General features: G+C 39.7%; 2 protein-coding genes across 2 annotated transcripts; both read left to right on the top strand.

Moving 5' to 3' along the window:
* Window positions 1–208: 208 nt before the first annotated feature.
* On the top strand, window positions 209–2,051 carry LOC109062859 (insulin-like growth factor-binding protein 1). Its single transcript, XM_019079933.2, has 4 exons — window positions 209–608; window positions 688–830; window positions 1,578–1,706; window positions 1,788–2,051. Exons 1-4 carry the CDS (start codon window positions 272–274, stop codon window positions 1,905–1,907), a joined length of 729 nt encoding a protein of 242 aa, XP_018935478.1. The 5' UTR covers window positions 209–271; the 3' UTR covers window positions 1,908–2,051.
* Window positions 2,052–4,978: 2,927 nt separating this feature from the next.
* On the top strand, window positions 4,979–14,118 carry angptl1b (angiopoietin-like 1b). Its single transcript, XM_019079934.2, has 5 exons — window positions 4,979–5,034; window positions 8,628–9,466; window positions 10,643–10,836; window positions 13,084–13,354; window positions 13,553–14,118. Exons 2-5 carry the CDS (start codon window positions 8,659–8,661, stop codon window positions 13,738–13,740), a joined length of 1,461 nt encoding a protein of 486 aa, XP_018935479.1. The 5' UTR covers window positions 4,979–5,034; window positions 8,628–8,658; the 3' UTR covers window positions 13,741–14,118.
* Window positions 14,119–19,499: the final 5,381 nt, after the last annotated feature.

Here is a 19,499-nt window from a genome sequence, read left to right as displayed (position 1 = left end):
ATAAACAGCAGCATCATGAACCTGTTATTGAAGAAACGGGTCACAGATGTTGCGTCGTTCCGTATCGCACACTTCGTTAGAGTAAATATTGACATCTGTGCAACCAGAGTAAACCTGTGCGTTGAAAACAGCATAATTAATACAGTCGAGTGTGTCAATGATTAACTCCTCTGAGGTCATCATGTCACGGTATAAAACACGGCACACACGCACAGAGAGCAGATCTGACACACCGCAGCAGATATTGACTTCAGCGCATCGCTTGTCTGCTATGAGAAGGCCGTGTGTGTTTGTGTTGTTGGTGAGTGTCCTCGTCTGTCCGGTGGATCTTTCTCCGGTGATCGGGCCTGAACCCATCCGCTGCGCTCCATGCTCTCAGGAGCAGCTGGACTCCTGCCCCGCCGTGTCCTCGGACTGTCCAGAGGTGCTGCGAGAGCCGGGCTGTGGATGCTGCATGTCCTGCGCACTGAAGAAAGGAGAGTCCTGCGGTGTTTATACGGCTCCCTGCGGAGCTGGCCTGCGCTGTGTCCCGAGACCCGGTGACCCGCGACCGCTGCACGCTCTGACCCGCGGACACGCCGTCTGCACTGAGGACGACCACACACAAGGTGCCTTCCTGATTAGTGAGTGTGTTTTCAGCAGGTTATTGGTCACAGGACTCATGTTCATCTCTGAATGTGTTTCTAGATGAGCCGGACTTCACGTCTGACCAGGACTCCCTGCATTACCTGCTGAGCCTCAACCGGCCGCTGGACCCACGGGACGCAGCGGAGGCTCAGGAGAACATCAAGGCCAAAGTCAATGCCATCCAAAAGAAACTGATCCAACAGGTACTGAAACCTGCAGATCCTGTAAACCTTCAGGAAAGAGCTTCACTTTTATTGACTGAAGCTGTTTGCTTTTGTATTTGTGAAAGGAATAGTTCACCCAAAATTTATTTACAATCAATAAAAATAATCGGCCTAAATGTTACTTTAAATAAAATGTTAACGGAACTAATATAAAACACTTAAACTTATTTTATTTCAGGTAGTTGCCAAAGCAACATTTCTCAGTAGTTTAACAATGAAGTAAAATTACAAACTGAAACAGAAACAAAAAATTAATGGAAACTTTTTAGACATATTTCAAAACAAATTAAAATAAATGAATAAAAATGGCAAAACTCAGTGATACTAATATATGATACCTGTTTTGTCAGGCATACATGAATTAATCATATTTCTGCACTTATTTAAAAAAAAAATCATGACAGTTTATTTTCATCTATTTGATTTTCAAAATTCATTTATTCAAATTGCTCAGAATCAGCATAAATCAGTTAATTGTGAAATCAATCATTAACTTAAATGTATGAGACAAACTGGATTTGTCAAACTTTAAATACATAAAACTGGTTATTGTGTATTTAAAACCCATTTAGTTTATTAGTACATACTGTAAATCTGTGTAATCCAAATGGATGGGTTTGTAATTCAAATACACAAATCTTAAGTTTTGGCCTAATATCCACTAATTGTGGTTCTGGGTGTGTGCTTCCGGTTGAGCCATCACGTGTTTCTGTGGTTTCTGTCTAGGGTCCGTGTCACACTGAGCTGCACGCGGCTCTGGACGTCATCGCTGAATCCCAGCAGACTTTAGGAGAGAAGTTCACCAGCTTCTACCTGCCCAACTGTGACCAGCACGGGTTCTACAAGGCCCAGCAGGTGCGTGTCCGTCCTGACCCTGAAACAGCGCACTAACTCTTTCTGTCACACTAACAGTCTCTGTCTCTGTCTGTCTGTCAGTGTGAGACGTCTCTGGTGGGCCAGCCCCCCCGCTGCTGGTGCGTGTCGTCCTGGAACGGGAAGAGAATCCGTGAGGATCTGGCGTCTGATTCCCAGTGTCCTCAGGAGATCACGCACTGAACCCAAGCTGCAGCTCACTTACCTTAGGTTTCCTTCTGTACCATATTTATTCTTATGTATGTGACTTATATTTATGAACTAGTTTTTGACAGAATTCTATTAGAATGAATATGAACTAGAAACAATCACTAGAACTCCACCTCAGCAAGATCCAGATCTGGGTCTTCAGAAGCTCAGAGATGAAATCAATCTGTACGCTCCATGTAAACGACGTCTGTTCTACAGTATATGATGTTATGACTGATTCTGCCTCAGTCTGTGTCCGCTGTGGTTTTCCCTGACCACTTTAATTCAGTATAACCATTTTTGCACAGCAGAAGTCCAAGGTGAACCTCTTTGGACGTTGATATTAGTCTGTAAACAGTTCCATTTGTTTGTGAGCTCGATGTTGAATGCTTTTTGACGTTGATATTAGTCTGTAAACAGTTCCATTTGTTTGTGAGCTCGGTGTTGAAGTTCGAGTCTACCGGCACATTGTGGGGGGGGGGGAGTGCATGTATGCCTTTATGGACTCCCTTGAATGCATCGAACCCCCAACTGCTCCCCGGGCGCCGCAGCAGAGTGGCTGCTGCTCCGGGTGTGTGTTCACATTGTGTGTGTGTGTTCACTGCTCTGTGTGTTGCATTGGGAATGCAGAGCACTAATTCTGAGTATGGGTCACCATACTTGGCTGAATGTCACGTCACTTCACTTCACTTCACTTCACTTTATCAGAGCACTAATTCTGACAAATGTCTAAAGACATGATGCCTTTTGGACTCCCTGAACAGATTGTAACATATTTAAGAGTGCTCCTCTAAGATTCTGAAAATATTACATGATAATGTAAACAGTATATATAGAGTTTGTTCATAAAGTATACTGAACAGATAGCCTACTGTTCCGTTGCAGTACATGATCTAAACAGGTACCACATCACATTGTCACTGTACCGTTGCATACTGTGACATCACATTGTCACTGCTTATACTGTACAAACCAATGCTTATACGAGCAGACATACATCGTAAACTGAAGGAAAGCAGAAATATATATCTATATATCTAATCTGATATATAGTGTCACACAGAAGAAAGAGATTCATTTAAAAATATACACCTTTTAAGAGGTTTCAAAATGGTAAGCAACTTGTCAATCCCATCAGATATTAAAGAAAATATTGATGAAATCAGTTTCAGCGTCTCATTGTTTTTGATCATAGTTTTTTGAACAGAAGTCATTGCGCAGAATACTTCGTGAGACAGAAAACACAAAGATCGCTGGATGAGGTGATATTTACCTACAATCCAGTCCATGAAACAAAACTTGCAAATGTTTTCTGTTGTTTGTCAAAGACTAAGTAGCTCTTTATTGCTTGTGTAGCATGTGAACATCTCCGTACTGCAGGTAAAGATGATTTATATCCACTTACATCCAAAACTGTATCAGAAAAGAATATCAAAATATTACTTGAAGTACCCCTTAATATTATAAGTAATTAAATCTTTCACAATATAATAAATGTGACATCTCATCATGCAAATGCTGGCTTCCTATTTTATTTAATTTTTTTAATTATTAAAATTTTGTTTACTATTTTATTATTTGTTTCTAAATATTAATTAAAATATATTACCAATTTGAATGTTAGGTGCAATTTATCATGATTAGTTACAGAAGAAAATATGCAATTATTATTATTATTATTTATTTATTTTATTTTATTTTATTTTATTTTTGATTGACAGCACTGCAAATTTTACATTCCAGCTTCCAGAGGAATCCAGAGAGGGAGTGCATATCACTTTCACATTCTTTTTTTTTTTACAGAGAATGACATGTTTGAGGTTTATCGGTTCTGTAAGGATTTCAAGGCAAACAGCTTGAGCTGAGAAGAGTTCAATTCATTTTGTTTTACGTTTATTTGTATTTCACAATACATATCAATTAATAAAGAGTTCACAAAAATAAAGGTGACAGTGAAAGTTTGGTCATTGTGATGAACTAACATTAGTTATGTTGTTATGATATATGTTCTGGTTGATATAGGTTTACTGCGTTAGCTGTAAAAGCTCTTGGGCTGTAAAAGCTGCTCAATGTGACACCAACTCTTTGGAGGTTCTGATCTGCTTATGTCTGTATTACCAAAGCTTCAGTAAGCTAATCCTGAAGTTAATATGCTGAGGAATGAAGATTTCTGAAGATGAGAGTGTGTGCAGAGAAAGGTCTGAATACTGCAGAGGGAGGTGTGTGATGGGACGAGTGTCTGTAAGCAGCCCGCTCCTGCCATTAATGATCAAAAACACAACCGTCTTCATTAGACTGGTCTTCTGAGCAGGGTTTGGTCAGCCTCAGGATGTTTGATCTAACCCAACGCTGTCCTTTTTCTCTGGAGGTTGATCAGAAGATGCGGGTTGGTCTGCAGACCCTCACTGTCTCTCCACTCTGCTCCTGATAGTCACTCATTATCATTATTATTAGAGAAACACTAGATCAGCTTCTTTCTCATTATTTTTGTTGAGAAATGAACAGCAATAAGGCCATCTTTGCTTAGCCTCTTTTGATCACACATATACGTGTGTGTGCGTGTGTGTGTGTGTGTGTGTGTGTGTGTGTGTGTGTGTGTGTGTGTGTGTGTGTGTGTGTTTGTGTGTGTGTGTGTGTGTGAGAGAGAGAGAGTGAGATGTGTGTGGAGAGAGAGAGTGTGTGTGTGTGTGTGTGTGTGTGTGTGTGTGTTGTTTTTTGTGACATATCAGGAAACACAACTTTGTATAATGTCATGGGTATATAACACAGGTATTACAAGGAGAGGGTGACTTATGAGGACATAACCCATGTCCCCATTTTTCAAAACGCTTATTAACCATACAGTATTAAGTTTTTTTGAGAAAGTAAAAATGCACAAAGTTTCCTGTAAGGGGTAAGGTTAGGTGTAGGGTTGGTGAAGGGCGATAGAACATACAGTTCGTACAGTATAAAAACCATTACGCCTATGGGATGTCCCCACTTTTCACAAAAACAAACGTGTGTGTGTGTGTGTGTGTGTGTGTGTGAGAGAGAGAGAGAGCAGTATAAGAGGCAGGCGTCTGCTGCTCATCTGCAGAAGGAGAGACTCCAACAGACGGAGGATAACAGACAGAACGCAGAGGTCAGTGACTGGAGCTTTATTTCTGCTGTTTTTACACAACAGATCTTTTAATACATATGCTGCTTTTGTAATAGACAAAGAAATAAAAGATTACATATCTAAAATGCCTTATTTTAAAGTAACAGCTAAAACATTTACTCATTTACAAGCTCAATTCTATGACTGTAATAAATAGGGGGAGAAAAGAAGATAAAAATACATCTGCATAACAATGCATTAAGTCAAGTACAAATTTGCCTATACTTAAAGAAATCTTCACAATTCTTTACCTTTGTGTGTTGTGGAGGTTTGGAGAACAGTGTCAATGTCTGCTTTCATCTTACGTCTCAAATACTGAGAACAATGAAGTAAAATGAACATTAATGAACAGAGTAGGCATCATGTATTAAGCTGTATTAAAATGAAATGTGCAGTCAACGATGCATGCATATATACTGTGTGCAAATTAGCTAAATTAGTCTAAATTAGCTGCAGACGTATTATGTATAAGTCTCACTCTATGCTGAAGTGTTACTAGACAAACTGTCACATCACATGATCCGCAGAAATAAGAAGAAAAGTAGCTGTTGGTGTCTGTGGGAGTCTTGAACAGGCTTCAAAAGCATGTAACACTATCCCATCTTGTATTTCCACTCGCAGATTCTTCCTCTAGCTCTCATCTACTGTTACTCTGAGTAACTTTTTCCAATGATTTGTCTTGGTTTGGGAGTCTGTTTGCATTCTAGTATTGTCGAATTTAACATAAACTGGCATGTGCAAAACCTCCATTTTCCATCAGTGTTCTGACAAATTCAACTAATGTAAACAATGTTAAAGTCTGAAAAGGGTCAGTGTTTTGAATTTGATGAATTTTGTAAATAATTGGGTTCATATTCTTATAGTAGTCTTATAATATCCACCCCAACTGTGCTGTGCCGCTGACATCCACAAAAGCCCAAAACTGATTCTCCCAATTCAGCAGCAATTCGTTTTCAAAACATCTTTAATGATTGTGTTACTAAAGCTTTTGAGACTCAACCTTTCCATGCCTGAGCAATATTTGAGTAGTTTATGTATTCATATGAGCTAAGAAGCTTTTGATTTACTGCCCCAGGACAGAGAAATACATTACAGAAAATTTGACCTAACTTATTTTCTTTGACTCAAGATGGTAACAGAACACTTCACTCCTTCTGTGTTCTTGACATTGTGAAAGAGCACAGATTGCTGCCAAAGCAGTTTACATAATGGAAAAAACTAAAGCAGCCTTTAGTCCAGAACATTTTCACCAAACCACAGGAATAATGCTGCTCAGTGTTTGTCATCAGTCATGTCAGTCCTGCTCTGTTTCAGTCTGCAGTTCTGCTCGTGTCAAATACATGCATCTATATCGCTTTCTCAAAAAATCCTTTGCATTTTATTTGGCAAAGGCTTCAGTCAACCTATACCCTCAGAGTAAACATTTTTTTTAGTATGCTTGTTAAATTCATTTCAAAGCAAAGCTGCATTAAAGATGCTAAATCATTACTGACATTTAAAAACTAGTTCTTAAAAATGAAGCAGCATTATGAACATATGAACTATGAATCATTTAGAAGACAAGTTTCCACTTTTAAATGACTCCAATCCATACATACGCTGAAGGGGTCACTGAGTTTCTTATGGAGAAACCCAACCTTTCAGGGTTGAGGAGCAGAGAAGGGGCAAACAAACCGGGCCACTAATAAGATGGAAAGCAAACTCACCTGACCCTGAGCTGTGTGTAGCATGACAGGTAAACAAACCACAGAATGTAGTCTGCAAAACTGTTTGGGCACTAAAATCCACCCTCAAACACAGATAATCATTCAAATTAAACATCCTGTTGTGATTTGTGCTGTCTCTGTCACGCATATGAGCTTTGTTCTTCTGTGAAACACAAAAGGAGATGTTGTGTAAAGAAGTCTTTGCGTGTAGAACTAAAAATGCAGCCTTCCACCGCAGCTGTCAGATCTCATTTGTGCCTGAGCATATTCAGACTTACACCAGTGTTAATGACTCTAAACACTGTTGCTGCTCATAAATCTGACAGACTGAATATGAAACAGCAACAACAACATTTATTTATAAAGCACATTTAAAAATTACACAACATGATCCAAAGTGGTCAATGTGGAACAGTTAGACGGAAAAAACTTGGAAGATCTGAGCTCTAGCCTAGACAGCCCTGAATTTAACCCTTAATTTATGCCAGTGGAGGAACACTAAAATAAGGGAAATATTATCCCTGTTTTTAAACCATGTCTAAAGCCTTGAGGCTGCATTTTTAACAACTTGTGAGTGTGATGATGTAGACTGAATCACAGTAATGGATGACTAATGCATGGGTGACTAATTCCAAATTTTTGCTTGACTGAATATGCTTTAATTTTGCAATAGATGTCATGTCAAAGAAGTCAAAGATCACTCCAAGGTTTTTGTAAATTGGTTTAGAGTGGACCTAACTGGGCTTTTAGGACAGGGAAAGAAGAGATGGGAAAACCTAAGATCAAACATTTGTTTTATCTTCATTAAGCTGCCAAAAATTATTCACCATCCAACTCTTAATATCTTTAATGCACTTGATCAAGACATTAAATGAAAATGTAGTGTCAGGCCTTACTGGAAGGTAAATGTGGGAATCGTTTGCATAACAGTGATAAACAATATTATATTCCTGGAGAATGTAGCCAAAAAAGAAGCATATAAATGGCAAAAATAAAGGTCCCAAAACAGATCCCTGGGGCACGCCACACAAAAATGGAGCAGATGATGGGGAAAATTTTGCAGAAAAGGTCTTGTTGTCAATGTAAGAAGCAAACCCAGTGCCGTGCCCTAGATACCTTCCATATGATGTTAGTGAGGAATATTACAGTCAGTGGTATCAAATGTTATGCTCAGATCCAACAAAACTAAAACAGAGCATGAGCCTGAATCCAGAGCAAGCAAATATTATTGTGACCTTTAACAGAGATGACTCAGGGCCATGTAGGGATCTAAAACTAGATTGAAATGACCAATATGTTAAAAGAATACTACTGCAGGATCAAGTCTTTGGCTAGAGAGCTGTTTACTACAGCTGTCACCATAGGACTAATAGTAGAATAAACATCTTTAAAAAGACTTTATAAATGTCCAACAATAACAACTTAGAGCCAGAACACTTAGATTGCATCAGCTAACTGGGTTAAAGAGACAGGTTGGAAATGAGACAGACAAGTAATGGGAGGAGATCCGATTCGGAATAGCTCAAGACAAACTTAAAGGCTGGGAACCGGTGGATTCAATAACCTCCAAATCCAAAACTGAAAAAGATCTAGTGTATGACCCAAATTATGAATTAGACCATAGTTGGACTGGTGTTAAAATCCTCAAGAATCAATAGACTGTCTGCACGAGTCACCCTTTTTGGAGCTTGACAAAGGTGTTGTCATTGCATGGAAAACATAGCATAAACAATGTTCAAAACACCTCATCTTTGGAGTGAAATGTGTAATGGTGAATCGATAGCAGTTATATCAAATCTGAGCCACAGTTGTACAGCATCATAATTACAGTCTATATGACTATATATATATGTTGTTGTTTTGTCTCAGAGTTCATGGGTCAGATCACCTCTCTGCTGCTATGAGTCCTCATGCCTGGATCTTTTGCGTCCTTCTCTGCATCCTCACTTGTGCACGGGGCAAGAGTGCATACAAAGGGTCCGTCCCGAGCCGAAAGCGGAGGCTTGTAGAGGATGCAGCCAATGGGGCCCCGAGAAAGTGCTCTTATACATTCTTGGTCCCAGAGCAGAAGATCACAGGGCCGATCTGTGCCAGCCAGGGCCCTTCTCTGCCAGATAAAGAGCGTGTGATGCAGTCGGACATAGCTGACGTCCGGGAGCTCTTGACCAAGCAGAGACGTGAAATGGACACACTCCGGATGATTGTGGACGTGGATGGAAATATGGTCAACGAAATGAAACTTTTACGCAAAGAGTCGCGCAACATGAACTCCCGCGTCACCCAGCTGTACATGCAGCTGCTGCATGAAATCATTCGCAAGCGTGATAATTCGCTGGAGCTGGCTCAGCTGGAGGGACGGATCCTCAACAGCACGGCGGAGGCGCTGCGGCTGTCCGCTCTCTACAGGGAGCTGGAGGTGCGCTTCTCTGCGCTGGCCGCGCTGGTCAATAACCAGTCGCTGCTGATCGGGGCTTTGGAGGAGCGATGCCTGCAGGTGTACGGGAATCACAGACGAGAGCCACTGCCTCCGCCTCTTGTGCAGGTCGTGCCTGAGAACATCCCAGTGTACGTGCCTCGCTTCTCCAATGAGATCCAGAGGAGTCAGGGCTGGCCCGTTCCAGAGGACAGGAGTCCCAGGACGGCTCCGGCACCAACAGGAGGCTCGCTGGACCTGCAACACCCTCCTCAGGGGAACGTCAGTCTGGACGGTAATGAACCCATTACACAGTGTTTGCCAACAGACTCTCTTGTTATTTCCATTTGTGTCACTAAACTGCATTGAAAATCAATACTCATTAGCTCACCAAATAAATCATATTTAAAGAATAAGTAAAATTTAAGCAATAGAATCACCCTGAAATACCAGAGGCTGCAGTTTCAGGACTGCATTTCTAGGACCCTATTTTCTTGTGATAGCGCCACCTAGTCAATTCTAACCTGAAACAAACAGGTGTAAAGGTTAGACCCATTATTAATATTATTAAATAGTCTTTTCATTTTTTTTTTTTTTTTTTAAATACAAGAGCAGCACGGCCATTTGTAACTTGAATGGGCAAGGCTTTTGGTGTTTGTCACTTCCAGTTATTTTAGCTGTACAAAAACAGTCTGTTAAGATGTTTGATGTTGCAAACTGCTGTTAGTTATCAAATAATTTCATTTATTACTGTAATCATAAATACACTGGTCAGTAGAGCAAACTGTTTATACCGTTTAAAGAAGGTTTCCAACAGTTATGTTTAGATTTAGTTGTTTAGAGGAATATAGCAATCAAATATAAATAATGAAAACATTAAATCATGCCTGAAAATGAATAATACAAACACAGAATTGAATTGAATGAGCTATAAAATTCATATTTTTGAAATGTGAAAAACTTGCATGATATTGCCTGATGTTAATAACTTGTCACAAGTTTAATTTTCTGAATCTTGCAAAATAATTAAACATTAAAAAGTAATTACGGAGCACTGCACTTGCAATGCCAAATTCATCAGTTCAATTCCCAGGTAAATTAAGAACTAATAAAATGTATACTTTGAATGCAATGCAAGTCACACTGGATAAAAACATCTGCCAAATGCATGAACGTAAATCAAGACCAGAAATGTGCAATATGGAATGTACAAAAGCCTAATCAGACCCAATAAAACTATAGGCCTGTGCAGAAAATTACTCAGTCAAGAAAAATGAGCTAGTTTTCTCACCTGTTACCTGCTAACCTTATAGACATTAACGGGTATCTGGTAATCTACAGAGAACAAAAGGACAATCTGAAAGCCAGAAGAGCATAACTGAAGATATATGTCAGTACTAGAGAGCTTTACTGATGCTCATTCCTCATCAGTGGTGTGCGTTCACTCACTTGTGTGTGCTGGTGTCTCGAGGTCCCTTCCGGGACTGTCTGCAGGCGATGCAGGCTGGACACTCCACCAGCGGGACGTATCTTCTGAAGCCGGAAGGGACGGAGAAACCTGTACAGGCCTGGTGTGAGCATGACGTGGATAGAGGAGGCTGGACGCTTATCCAGAGGAGGAAAGATGGATCCGTCAACTTCTTCAGGAACTGGGACAGCTATAAGGTAGCGATGTATGATTCACAATGAACCACTCTTTTGAACCTGTTCTTTTGAATTATTCAGTAACGGATGACTTTATCATCAAAAACACAGAGATAAATGCCAATATTCCAATGAAAATAAAATATAAAAAATACACCTGGCAGAAGAACAGTGCAATGTTTGGAGAATATTGAAAAGCAATATAGTGCTGCAGTGGTGACACATTTTTGTAAGCAAACCTGTAAGTTTGCATTTTTGACAAAAACCCAGTAGGATTTTTCCTTTGGCTTTTGGATTATGAGCAACAAAAGTTTATGATTGTTGCATAATGTAAGATTGTTACACAAATTATCATTAACAGGGCCAGAGTTTTGATGAAGAGAGCCTAATTTTGACCTCAATAATTTTAACATGCTGCAAGATTTGAAAACGGACACTTTTGAACATTAATGTCATATATACAGCTTCATATGTGTGAGTTTTCTAATGCAGTAGTTTTGCTCGGTAGCTCACCTGAGAAGTGATTCCTGTGAAACTATGGTTCAACAAAACAAAACTCACGTATAACGAAGTTAGAATAGCACGGTTGAATCAACAAATGTATTTTTATATAATTTTTTCATTTGTTAACATTATCGTGTAGGTTTAGGGTTGGGTTTGCTGTAGTGGGAGTGTTGTTTTCAACACATTAGAGCATTAAGCTCTTAGTGAATTCTGAACTGCTGCAATACGTGCACGAACCAATGAAATAAAAACAGGGCCACGGTCATATACTAAACCTGTGTTTTAGTGCCACTCACTGGACATTTCACTTTTATCTGTGTTGCAGAAATGTTGGCATGAGCACACATTTTCAATGAGCCTGAATTGCTCGTTCATTATGATAATCTTCACAACTGAAGAACCTTCTTGAATCTTGAAGCCGAAGTACAATTGGCAGAAACCCTTTTTAATTCCAAAATAATAGAACATTAAACATTAAAAGATTCCTCTCGTAATAATATTGACCAAAAATACACAAAATAACAATTAATTTTAAGATTTACTCTTCTTTAACAGTCAGAAGCAAAGCATGCTGGGAACTAGAAATCTGCTGTAACTCATTGTATGTGTAAATAAAGGATAATATTTGTTATAAGTAGTACATGTAATACTATTTTGTCTTCATTTCTAAATATCTTTATATGTATCATACATTATACATATATCATACATTATACATATAGCCATACATTGTCAATGCATATACTGCAGTATATTGAAAAAAATAAGCACTAGTTTCCCATATATGGAAAGGTAATATGTAATAAATTGCATTATATTTTGCAGTCTATTCCTATTTTGTCTTTGAAAGGGAAACAAACTATACCACAGTCACATGACTTTGACGTCACCACCATTAGACTTCAACGACTCTTTCTGATAGTGTGAGTTAGAATAGTTTGATTCTAAACACAACGAGGCTGTGAAAGTGATTAGTGAGTAGATGATTTAATCTGTTTGGCATGATGGTGTTTAATGTAACAACAACCACACACATGCAGGTATTACTGATGTATTTTATGCCGTAGAATAAAACATGGAAATATCTTGAGCTTGTGTTAAACACAGACCGTTTTTCGGGCATTTAACCAAAAACCCATTAAAAAATCCCACTGGCTTCAGGATGATGGAACTGGAGGTGCTAAAATGCAACTGGTTTCCAGGTTTTGGTCTACAAAAATACCTCATCCCTGCAGCACTCTATACAGACAATTAAAGGATTATTTGAACTGGGCCATGTCTCTATGAGCTGCGATTCACATATTTCCGTCAGAGAATCAGACTGACGTTGTTGGAGAATGTGTCTCAGAGGAACACTAGTAATGAAGGTAAAAGTGATGGAGCTCCTAAACAGCTGGATCTGGTTTTCAGGATTTGTGCCTCATGTCCGTTTGTTTTGATTGCACTCATGCCCGTGTTTCAGTGGTTCTTTCATTCTGAGCCCCCCCCCCCCCACACACACACACACAGTGAAGCCTCCTAAACCTCAGCGTCACACACTTTCAGTGCAGCCAAAGCGTTCGATGAGCTGCTGCAGGTGTGTTTGCTCTGTAACTGAACTCTCAGCAGGGATTTCTTTAACGTCCCTCATCAGCCCAAAGCCCTATTGTTCAAAGAAGCCTAAAGTTACTTTGCATTTTCAGTATTTCAAAGGCCAATGCGGTGGTAATGATAACAGTGCCTGCCGTATATCGCTGTGTTCAGCTCTCTTTTCTTTTTCTCCAGAAAGGCTTTGGTGATGTGGATGGTGAACACTGGCTGGGTCTGGAAACCATCTATAACCTGGGCAAACAGGAAGAGTGCAAGCTGCTGGTGGAGCTGGAGGACTGGATGGGGAAGAAGGTCTATGCGGCCTACAGCAGCTTCCACCTGGAGCCCGAGAGCCAGTCGTACCGTCTGCGTCTGGGAATCTACCAGGGCAACGCTGGGGATTCACTGAGCAGCCACAACGGCAAACAGTTCACCACGCTGGACCACGACAACGACGCCTTCTCAGGTGATCCTTCACCACAAGCGAGATGGTTAATGCTGTGTCATTATAAACCCTGGGTCACTGTGGGTCATTCAAACTGAATCACACACGGTACATCATTCAGACTGACATGTTTACAAGGACAACATATCTAAACATTCTTAAATCAAGATGCATTAATTGAGAGAAGATGCTGATTCTTGACTGTTGATTGTCTCTCAGGTAACTGTGCTCATTTCCACAAGGCTGGCTGGTGGTACAGCGCCTGCGGTCAGGCCAATCTCAACGGTGTGTGGTACTCCGGAGGAGTCTATCGCAGCCGCTTTCAGGACGGCATATTCTGGGCCGATTATGGAGGGGGGTTTTACTCCATGAAGTCTGTGCGTATGATGATCAGACCCATCGACTGAAGCCTGACGGACAAATTAATGTGTATCATCACCATTTTTTTTTGTCTTCTCAGTGTCATACTTTAAGCACATTTTAGCAACGAGAAGATGTTTGACAGGGTTTTTCAAGGTTAGAAATAAATCATAAAAAAATCTGTGATGACTACACGTCATGATGACTAAAGTGGTACATCTAACTGCTACCTTTTTTTCATGATTTAACCCATAAAAAAAGCTTTGTTGGTATAAATTAATGTATTTAGGTTAATTCAGTAATGTCCGTTTTTCTCGATGCATCATGAGCTTTTCATTGAGAACGTAATGTAATACGATTTTGATATAACATTGGAAGCTTTGTTTAAATGTTCTAATTATTACAGTAGTGCATTCAACTCCAAACACTGCGCTTTCTGTTATTTTGATCAAACAAAAACTCTAGACGTTATAGGCACAGAAGCACAATGAGAAACATATTGCTGGTCCCCAGACGGCGCTGCATGGGTAAGAGTAACTGCTGGATGGAAACAGGCCAAATGTCTGTGGTTGTTGTGTGTTTTTCCTTCTCCTCCATCAGTCCAGCTACTGGCTAATGCACATGTTCTCTGTGCAGACATTTAACTGACTTCAGCTTTGAATGAAAGCTTCTGCTTCTTCAATGCTTGGAACTGTAGTCTAGTTGGTTTCATTGCTCCCAAAATCATATGCTACAAAAGGCTTTTGAATCAAACTTGCCATTCTTTTTCATTCATTTTTCATTAACTGATTTTTAGAAATGCAAAGTTACTCTTGATACCTGAAGCAATCAAAAGAAGGATCCAGACTTGCGTTGTTGTCAGTTTGCGATCTAAAGAAACGCTCCTAGAATAACACATGCTTATTTTATGGACGGGTAACATTTTAAGCCCAAATTTGAAGTCCGTCCATCCCTCGTTCTCCACATCTATCCCAGCGTCCCTGAACGGATGGTCCATCCATCAAACTTGATTTTAACTGCTTCTTCTCAAACTGATGATCAAATAGAAACAGCCAAGAGACCAATAACACGCCACCACTACTACTTTAATACATCTTTATGGAGTGTTTATTGCCATGTAAATGGAAAAAAAAAAAAAAAAGGTTCTGCTCTTTAATTTGTCTTTTTTTTCCCTAGCAATGTTTTTCAAAGTATGACTTGAGGGAGCTCTGACCACTGGATATGCGGCCACTGTGTGTATTTTTGGCCATTCTGGTGGCTTCTAGGCATGAAAAGAGTCACTCCTGGTCTTCTGGTGCGTCTGATCACTAGAAATCATTCACAACTGGAGCACAAATGCTGCACTTGTTAAATGCATCATGTTAAATGCACACATCACATACATTTTTATTTATTTAAACATTCAGAGCAATAACATACTGTGTGTTTTGTAGCACAGTCGGATGTTCTGTGCACATCTCCTGATGAACGAGCTCCTGCTATTGTACGACTGAATGATCCTCCTGTCTGTATGCAGCACATAAGTCACTCTCACAGCCGTATGGACACTCAGAGCGTCCAGATGCATTAATGCAAACCTCAAATTAACATAAACGTGTTGGTTGCATTAGCACATCCCTGAAGCACACAGGAGCCAGTGTGATCCAGCGTTTCCAGAAACTCCTCTGGTTTCTCAGCCTGAAGGAAAAGCCTTCTTTCAGCGCTGGCATAGCGTGAGCCGGGCCTGAAATCTGACTGGCGGTAGCACCGTTTGACCAGGTCTGGTGAAGCGTGACCCTGTAAGGTGGCTTGTGCGCTGGGACTGCTGGCTCCCTGGAGGTGCTTGTGGGTGAAGGTGACATCTTTGGCCCACATGCGGAGACCGCACGGCTGTCCTGGACGTCTGACGGTCTGAAGGGACTCATTCTGAGACTGCAGAGTGGAAAAGAACTCGACACAGAGAGCTGAGAGATGCTGTGGAAAAAACTCACGTCAAAATTCCCACCGGTCTCTCTGGATTCTGCGGATGCTAGAAAGTCCAACCAGACATGTGTTAATTCTACATGGATGAGGAGATACTAATCAATTCAGCTCGCTCTTGAACTATTGTCATAAAACATTTCATATCTGATGGCAGCAGAATAAGACCCACAGTCAGAAGTCCTTCCATTCCTTCCCTTTAGTAACCAGAGAAGAAGTCCTTCCATTCCTTCCAGTCAGTGACAACTACTCATGTCAACCCCTTTAGTAACCAGAGAGTCAGTGACAACTACGTATTTGTAGATTAGGTAAAGGTAAGTAATTGGATTAAATGTAATAAAATATGTGCTTGACCTGGTCTCCTGGTCCTGATGCTGATCATGTTGGTGATTGTTATTCTATGCTGTCCTACACAAATACTAATAAAAAACACCGGAAATAAAATATGTGGGTGTTTTACAACAGAACAGGCTGAAATTTGACCTTTGCTTTGCTTTGTTTGTGTACTGTTTGAGACACTTTTCTATACTTTAAATCCAAAATGATGAAATAAAGTATTTCACTGAATTATTTTAATATACAACCTTTCAGTATTTCTAGTTTGTTGTTTGCAGTATGGATCAATCAAATATTTAACATGGTTCTCATGTTGTTTTTTGTATGTTTTAATATAATATTTTAAATTTTTGTAATTTTTTATTTTTTAATTTCTGTTTGTGGAACTGTTTGTGTTTATTATCAGTGAAATTGTTTTGCTTATTTCCAATAAATATCATGCTGTTATAGCCTACTGAATATCCAAATAAATTCACTTTGTCACATTTTTCTGATCTTCAGTCCACCAAATCCACCCCGGACCCCTGTGACCCTGCTCTGCTGGAGAGACCTGTGACTCTCAGATTCAGACAGCGCTACAGTATCTCATCTAGAGCCGATGAAAGAGCGCCTTCTGGTGGTCATTCACAACCAAGTACAACATCACCTTCCTATATGGCAAGAAATATATTTTGAAATATACAAATGTCTATCTACAGGCCATGTTTGCATATTTTGATATTTGAAATATTTAGTATATTTCAAAATATATTTCTTGCCATATGGGAAGGTGACACTGGATTTTTTAAAATATATTTTAAAAACATAACTATATATATTTTTAAAGCATTTAAGAATTTATTTTGCCCTCCATATATTTTCAATCCAAGAAAAAAGAAAAACATTAACTTATCACATTTGAAGAAAAAGTTTATTTGCTGTCTATAACATGTCTGAACATATAACACATAAATAAATAAATAAATAAATAAATAAATAAATAAATAAATAAATAAATAAATAAATAAATAAATAAATAAACATTATTAAATCATTATAAATCTAGTTTTGTTCTAGGCTATTCCATTCACATTTGCATTTAGCCTAAATGTAGGCTACTGCAAAATTGGAAATGTATTTTCTTACATTTTGAAAAATTATTTGGAATATGAATGTTAAAACTATATATATTTTTAATTTAAAAATAAATTTAATTTAACTTTAATGTTTACAATATATAATATATACACTACCGGTCAAAAGTTTTAGAACGGTATGATTTTTCTATGTTTTTGAAAGAAGTCTCTTCCGCTCACCTAGGCTGCATTTATTTGATAAAAAATTATTGCACCACATTAAGTATGCCACTTAGTACTGTAAGACTTTGAATGTTAAAGTGCAAATGAATACCTGACCACTCTTGTGGGTTTGCTACTGTTACAATAACAAATCGTAGAAGGGTAAAAACATGCCTGGCAGACACTGATGTAAGAAACCCAGCTACAACAAATAAAAAGAAATTCAATCAAAGAGTGCAGCAGCCCAATGAATCAGCTGATAGCTTCCTTACAGCCCTGTATGCTCTTGCAGAAAACTGCAACTATGGAACTCTGCATGATGAATTGCTCAGAGATAGACTTGTAGTCCGATCATGACTCTCTGAAGATTTTATCATGGTGATCGATATGACAATGTTAATGTATTTGGTCTTGGCGGAATAGATCTGCTACACTGCTGCTGTTGGTTATTGCTGTAGTTGTAGATTATTGATGCTGCTGCAGGCAAGTACAGGAACTTGCTACTGCCAACGCATACGGCAATACAGTGCAGTGAGTATTTAAGACATACTACTGCTGAACAAATAGCATATAAAAGAACCTATAGCAGATCTATACAGGTGGAGCTGGGGAAGGTGGAGGGTTTCAGAGGAACTCTGAAAGTGCGCTGCAGGAATCTCAAGTGAATGCTAGCCAGCATATAAATACAAGGCTGGAAGCTCATTGGCTGCATATGCAGCATGAAACAATCAGCTTGTGCCAAGTTGTTTAACTCTCTGAATAACATCAGTTACATTAACACCCCATCAGCCCCATCTAGAGTTTCATGACTGAACTATATATTTGGTCTAAGAGACTCTACACTGTCTAAGCGGATGCAGCTGGACAGAGAGCTCACACTTGAAAAAGCTATTAATATGGCACAACAGCAGGCCCATTTTTGACCAGCGCCCCACAAAAGATGTTTCATGCCACATGTGTGGAAAAAAGGACACTACAGCAAAGTGTGTGAAACTGCCAAAACAGTGCATGCTACCGAAGCTGAAGGCAACAGTGAGACACCAGAGCCCTGGTTACTAGGCACAGTAGAGTTAGGGTTAGGGTTACCCTAACCCAGGGTGCTTGAGCTGTGGAGCTGTCAATTAGACACCATAAAGTGAAGTTAGATAGATACAGGTGCTGACGTTACAGTCATCCCAGAGTCCACATTCAGAGTGAGAACAAAAGGGACAGTCACTCTGGAAAATGCAGACGAGCCACTACTGGGTCCAGGTGGGACTCCACTCTCTGTGATAGGGATGTCCCAAGAGTCACCTAGCAAAGCTGAGCTCACAGTGCAGGAGAACATATAAGTGGTCAAAGATCTGCACACAGCACTGTTACTGTAGGTCGGCGTCTATTGTAAAGCACAGTTTGGTAGCTCATGTGGATGAAAACATGCTTAAATAGAAAAGGTCGAGGACCCGACTGACTGGTGTTCAGGCATGGTACTTGTATCTAAAAACAAATTGACAGTTTGTGTCTGTGTTGATCTCACAAAACTGAACAAGGCTGTGTGTCGGGGGAAGTACATCTCGCCTTCTGTAGAGCAGACTCTTGGACTGTTGGGTGGGGCAAAGGTCTTCAGTACATTGGACAGAAATATGGGGTTTTGGCAGATTCCACTGTCTGGTTAATCAGCCAAATATACAACATTTAAAACAATAGGCTTTATTTTTTTTATTTTTTTTTCAATAGGCTGTCGTGAGTCACGTCTGCTTCTCCATCCCAGCTCAGTGCCTTCAGTCTGGAGTCACGAGCACATCCATGAAGAGATGCAGGAGAACACGTCAGGATATTTCCATCGTAACTCTGTTCTTCTGTTCTGATGAATAATGTGTGAGGAATGTGGTGCAGGTCTGCGCAGGTTCAACCCGGAGCGTGTCCAAACAAACACACACACAAACACTGTATGAGAAAGAGTCTTTATCAAGCAAACACACAAGCACACTAACCGTCCAGTTTCAGGATCATCATGTTAATGGAATATCTGTTGATAGTGAGTGAGCTACGCTGGAAAACATTAAAGCTGAGGTGTGTGGTTGTTTTGAGTGTTCAGATACTTTCTTCTGTCCCAGTTTGTGTGGTTGTTTTGAGTGTTCAGATACTTTCTTCTGTCCCAGTTTGATGTTCAGAGGCATTTGCGGTTTGCAACACTGTGTGTTTGAGCTTTATACGATGAAGTCTGTATGTAAACACCTTGATGCACATAAAAT

This window comes from Cyprinus carpio, chromosome A2 (assembly GCF_018340385.1).
Source record: "Cyprinus carpio isolate SPL01 chromosome A2, ASM1834038v1, whole genome shotgun sequence".
NCBI lineage: Eukaryota > Metazoa > Chordata > Actinopteri > Cypriniformes > Cyprinidae > Cyprinus > Cyprinus carpio.
This window is presented reverse-complemented; position numbering and strand designations above follow the sequence as displayed.

Excerpts from the sequence above, each read along its gene's own strand:
- LOC109062859 (XM_019079933.2), top strand. The coding sequence starts at position 272 with ATGAGAAGGCCGTGTGTGTTTGTGTTGTTGGTGAGTGTCCTCGTCTGT. Across the intron at positions 609-687 it reads TGAGGACGACCACACACAAG|ATGAGCCGGACTTCACGTCT; the intron begins GTGCCTTCCTGA and ends ATGTGTTTCTAG. Across the intron at positions 831-1,577 it reads AAAAGAAACTGATCCAACAG|GGTCCGTGTCACACTGAGCT; the intron begins GTACTGAAACCT and ends GTTTCTGTCTAG.
- angptl1b (XM_019079934.2), top strand. The coding sequence starts at position 8,659 with ATGAGTCCTCATGCCTGGATCTTTTGCGTCCTTCTCTGCATCCTCACT. Across the intron at positions 9,467-10,642 it reads GGGGAACGTCAGTCTGGACG|GTCCCTTCCGGGACTGTCTG; the intron begins GTAATGAACCCA and ends TGGTGTCTCGAG. Across the intron at positions 10,837-13,083 it reads GGAACTGGGACAGCTATAAG|AAAGGCTTTGGTGATGTGGA; the intron begins GTAGCGATGTAT and ends CTTTTTCTCCAG.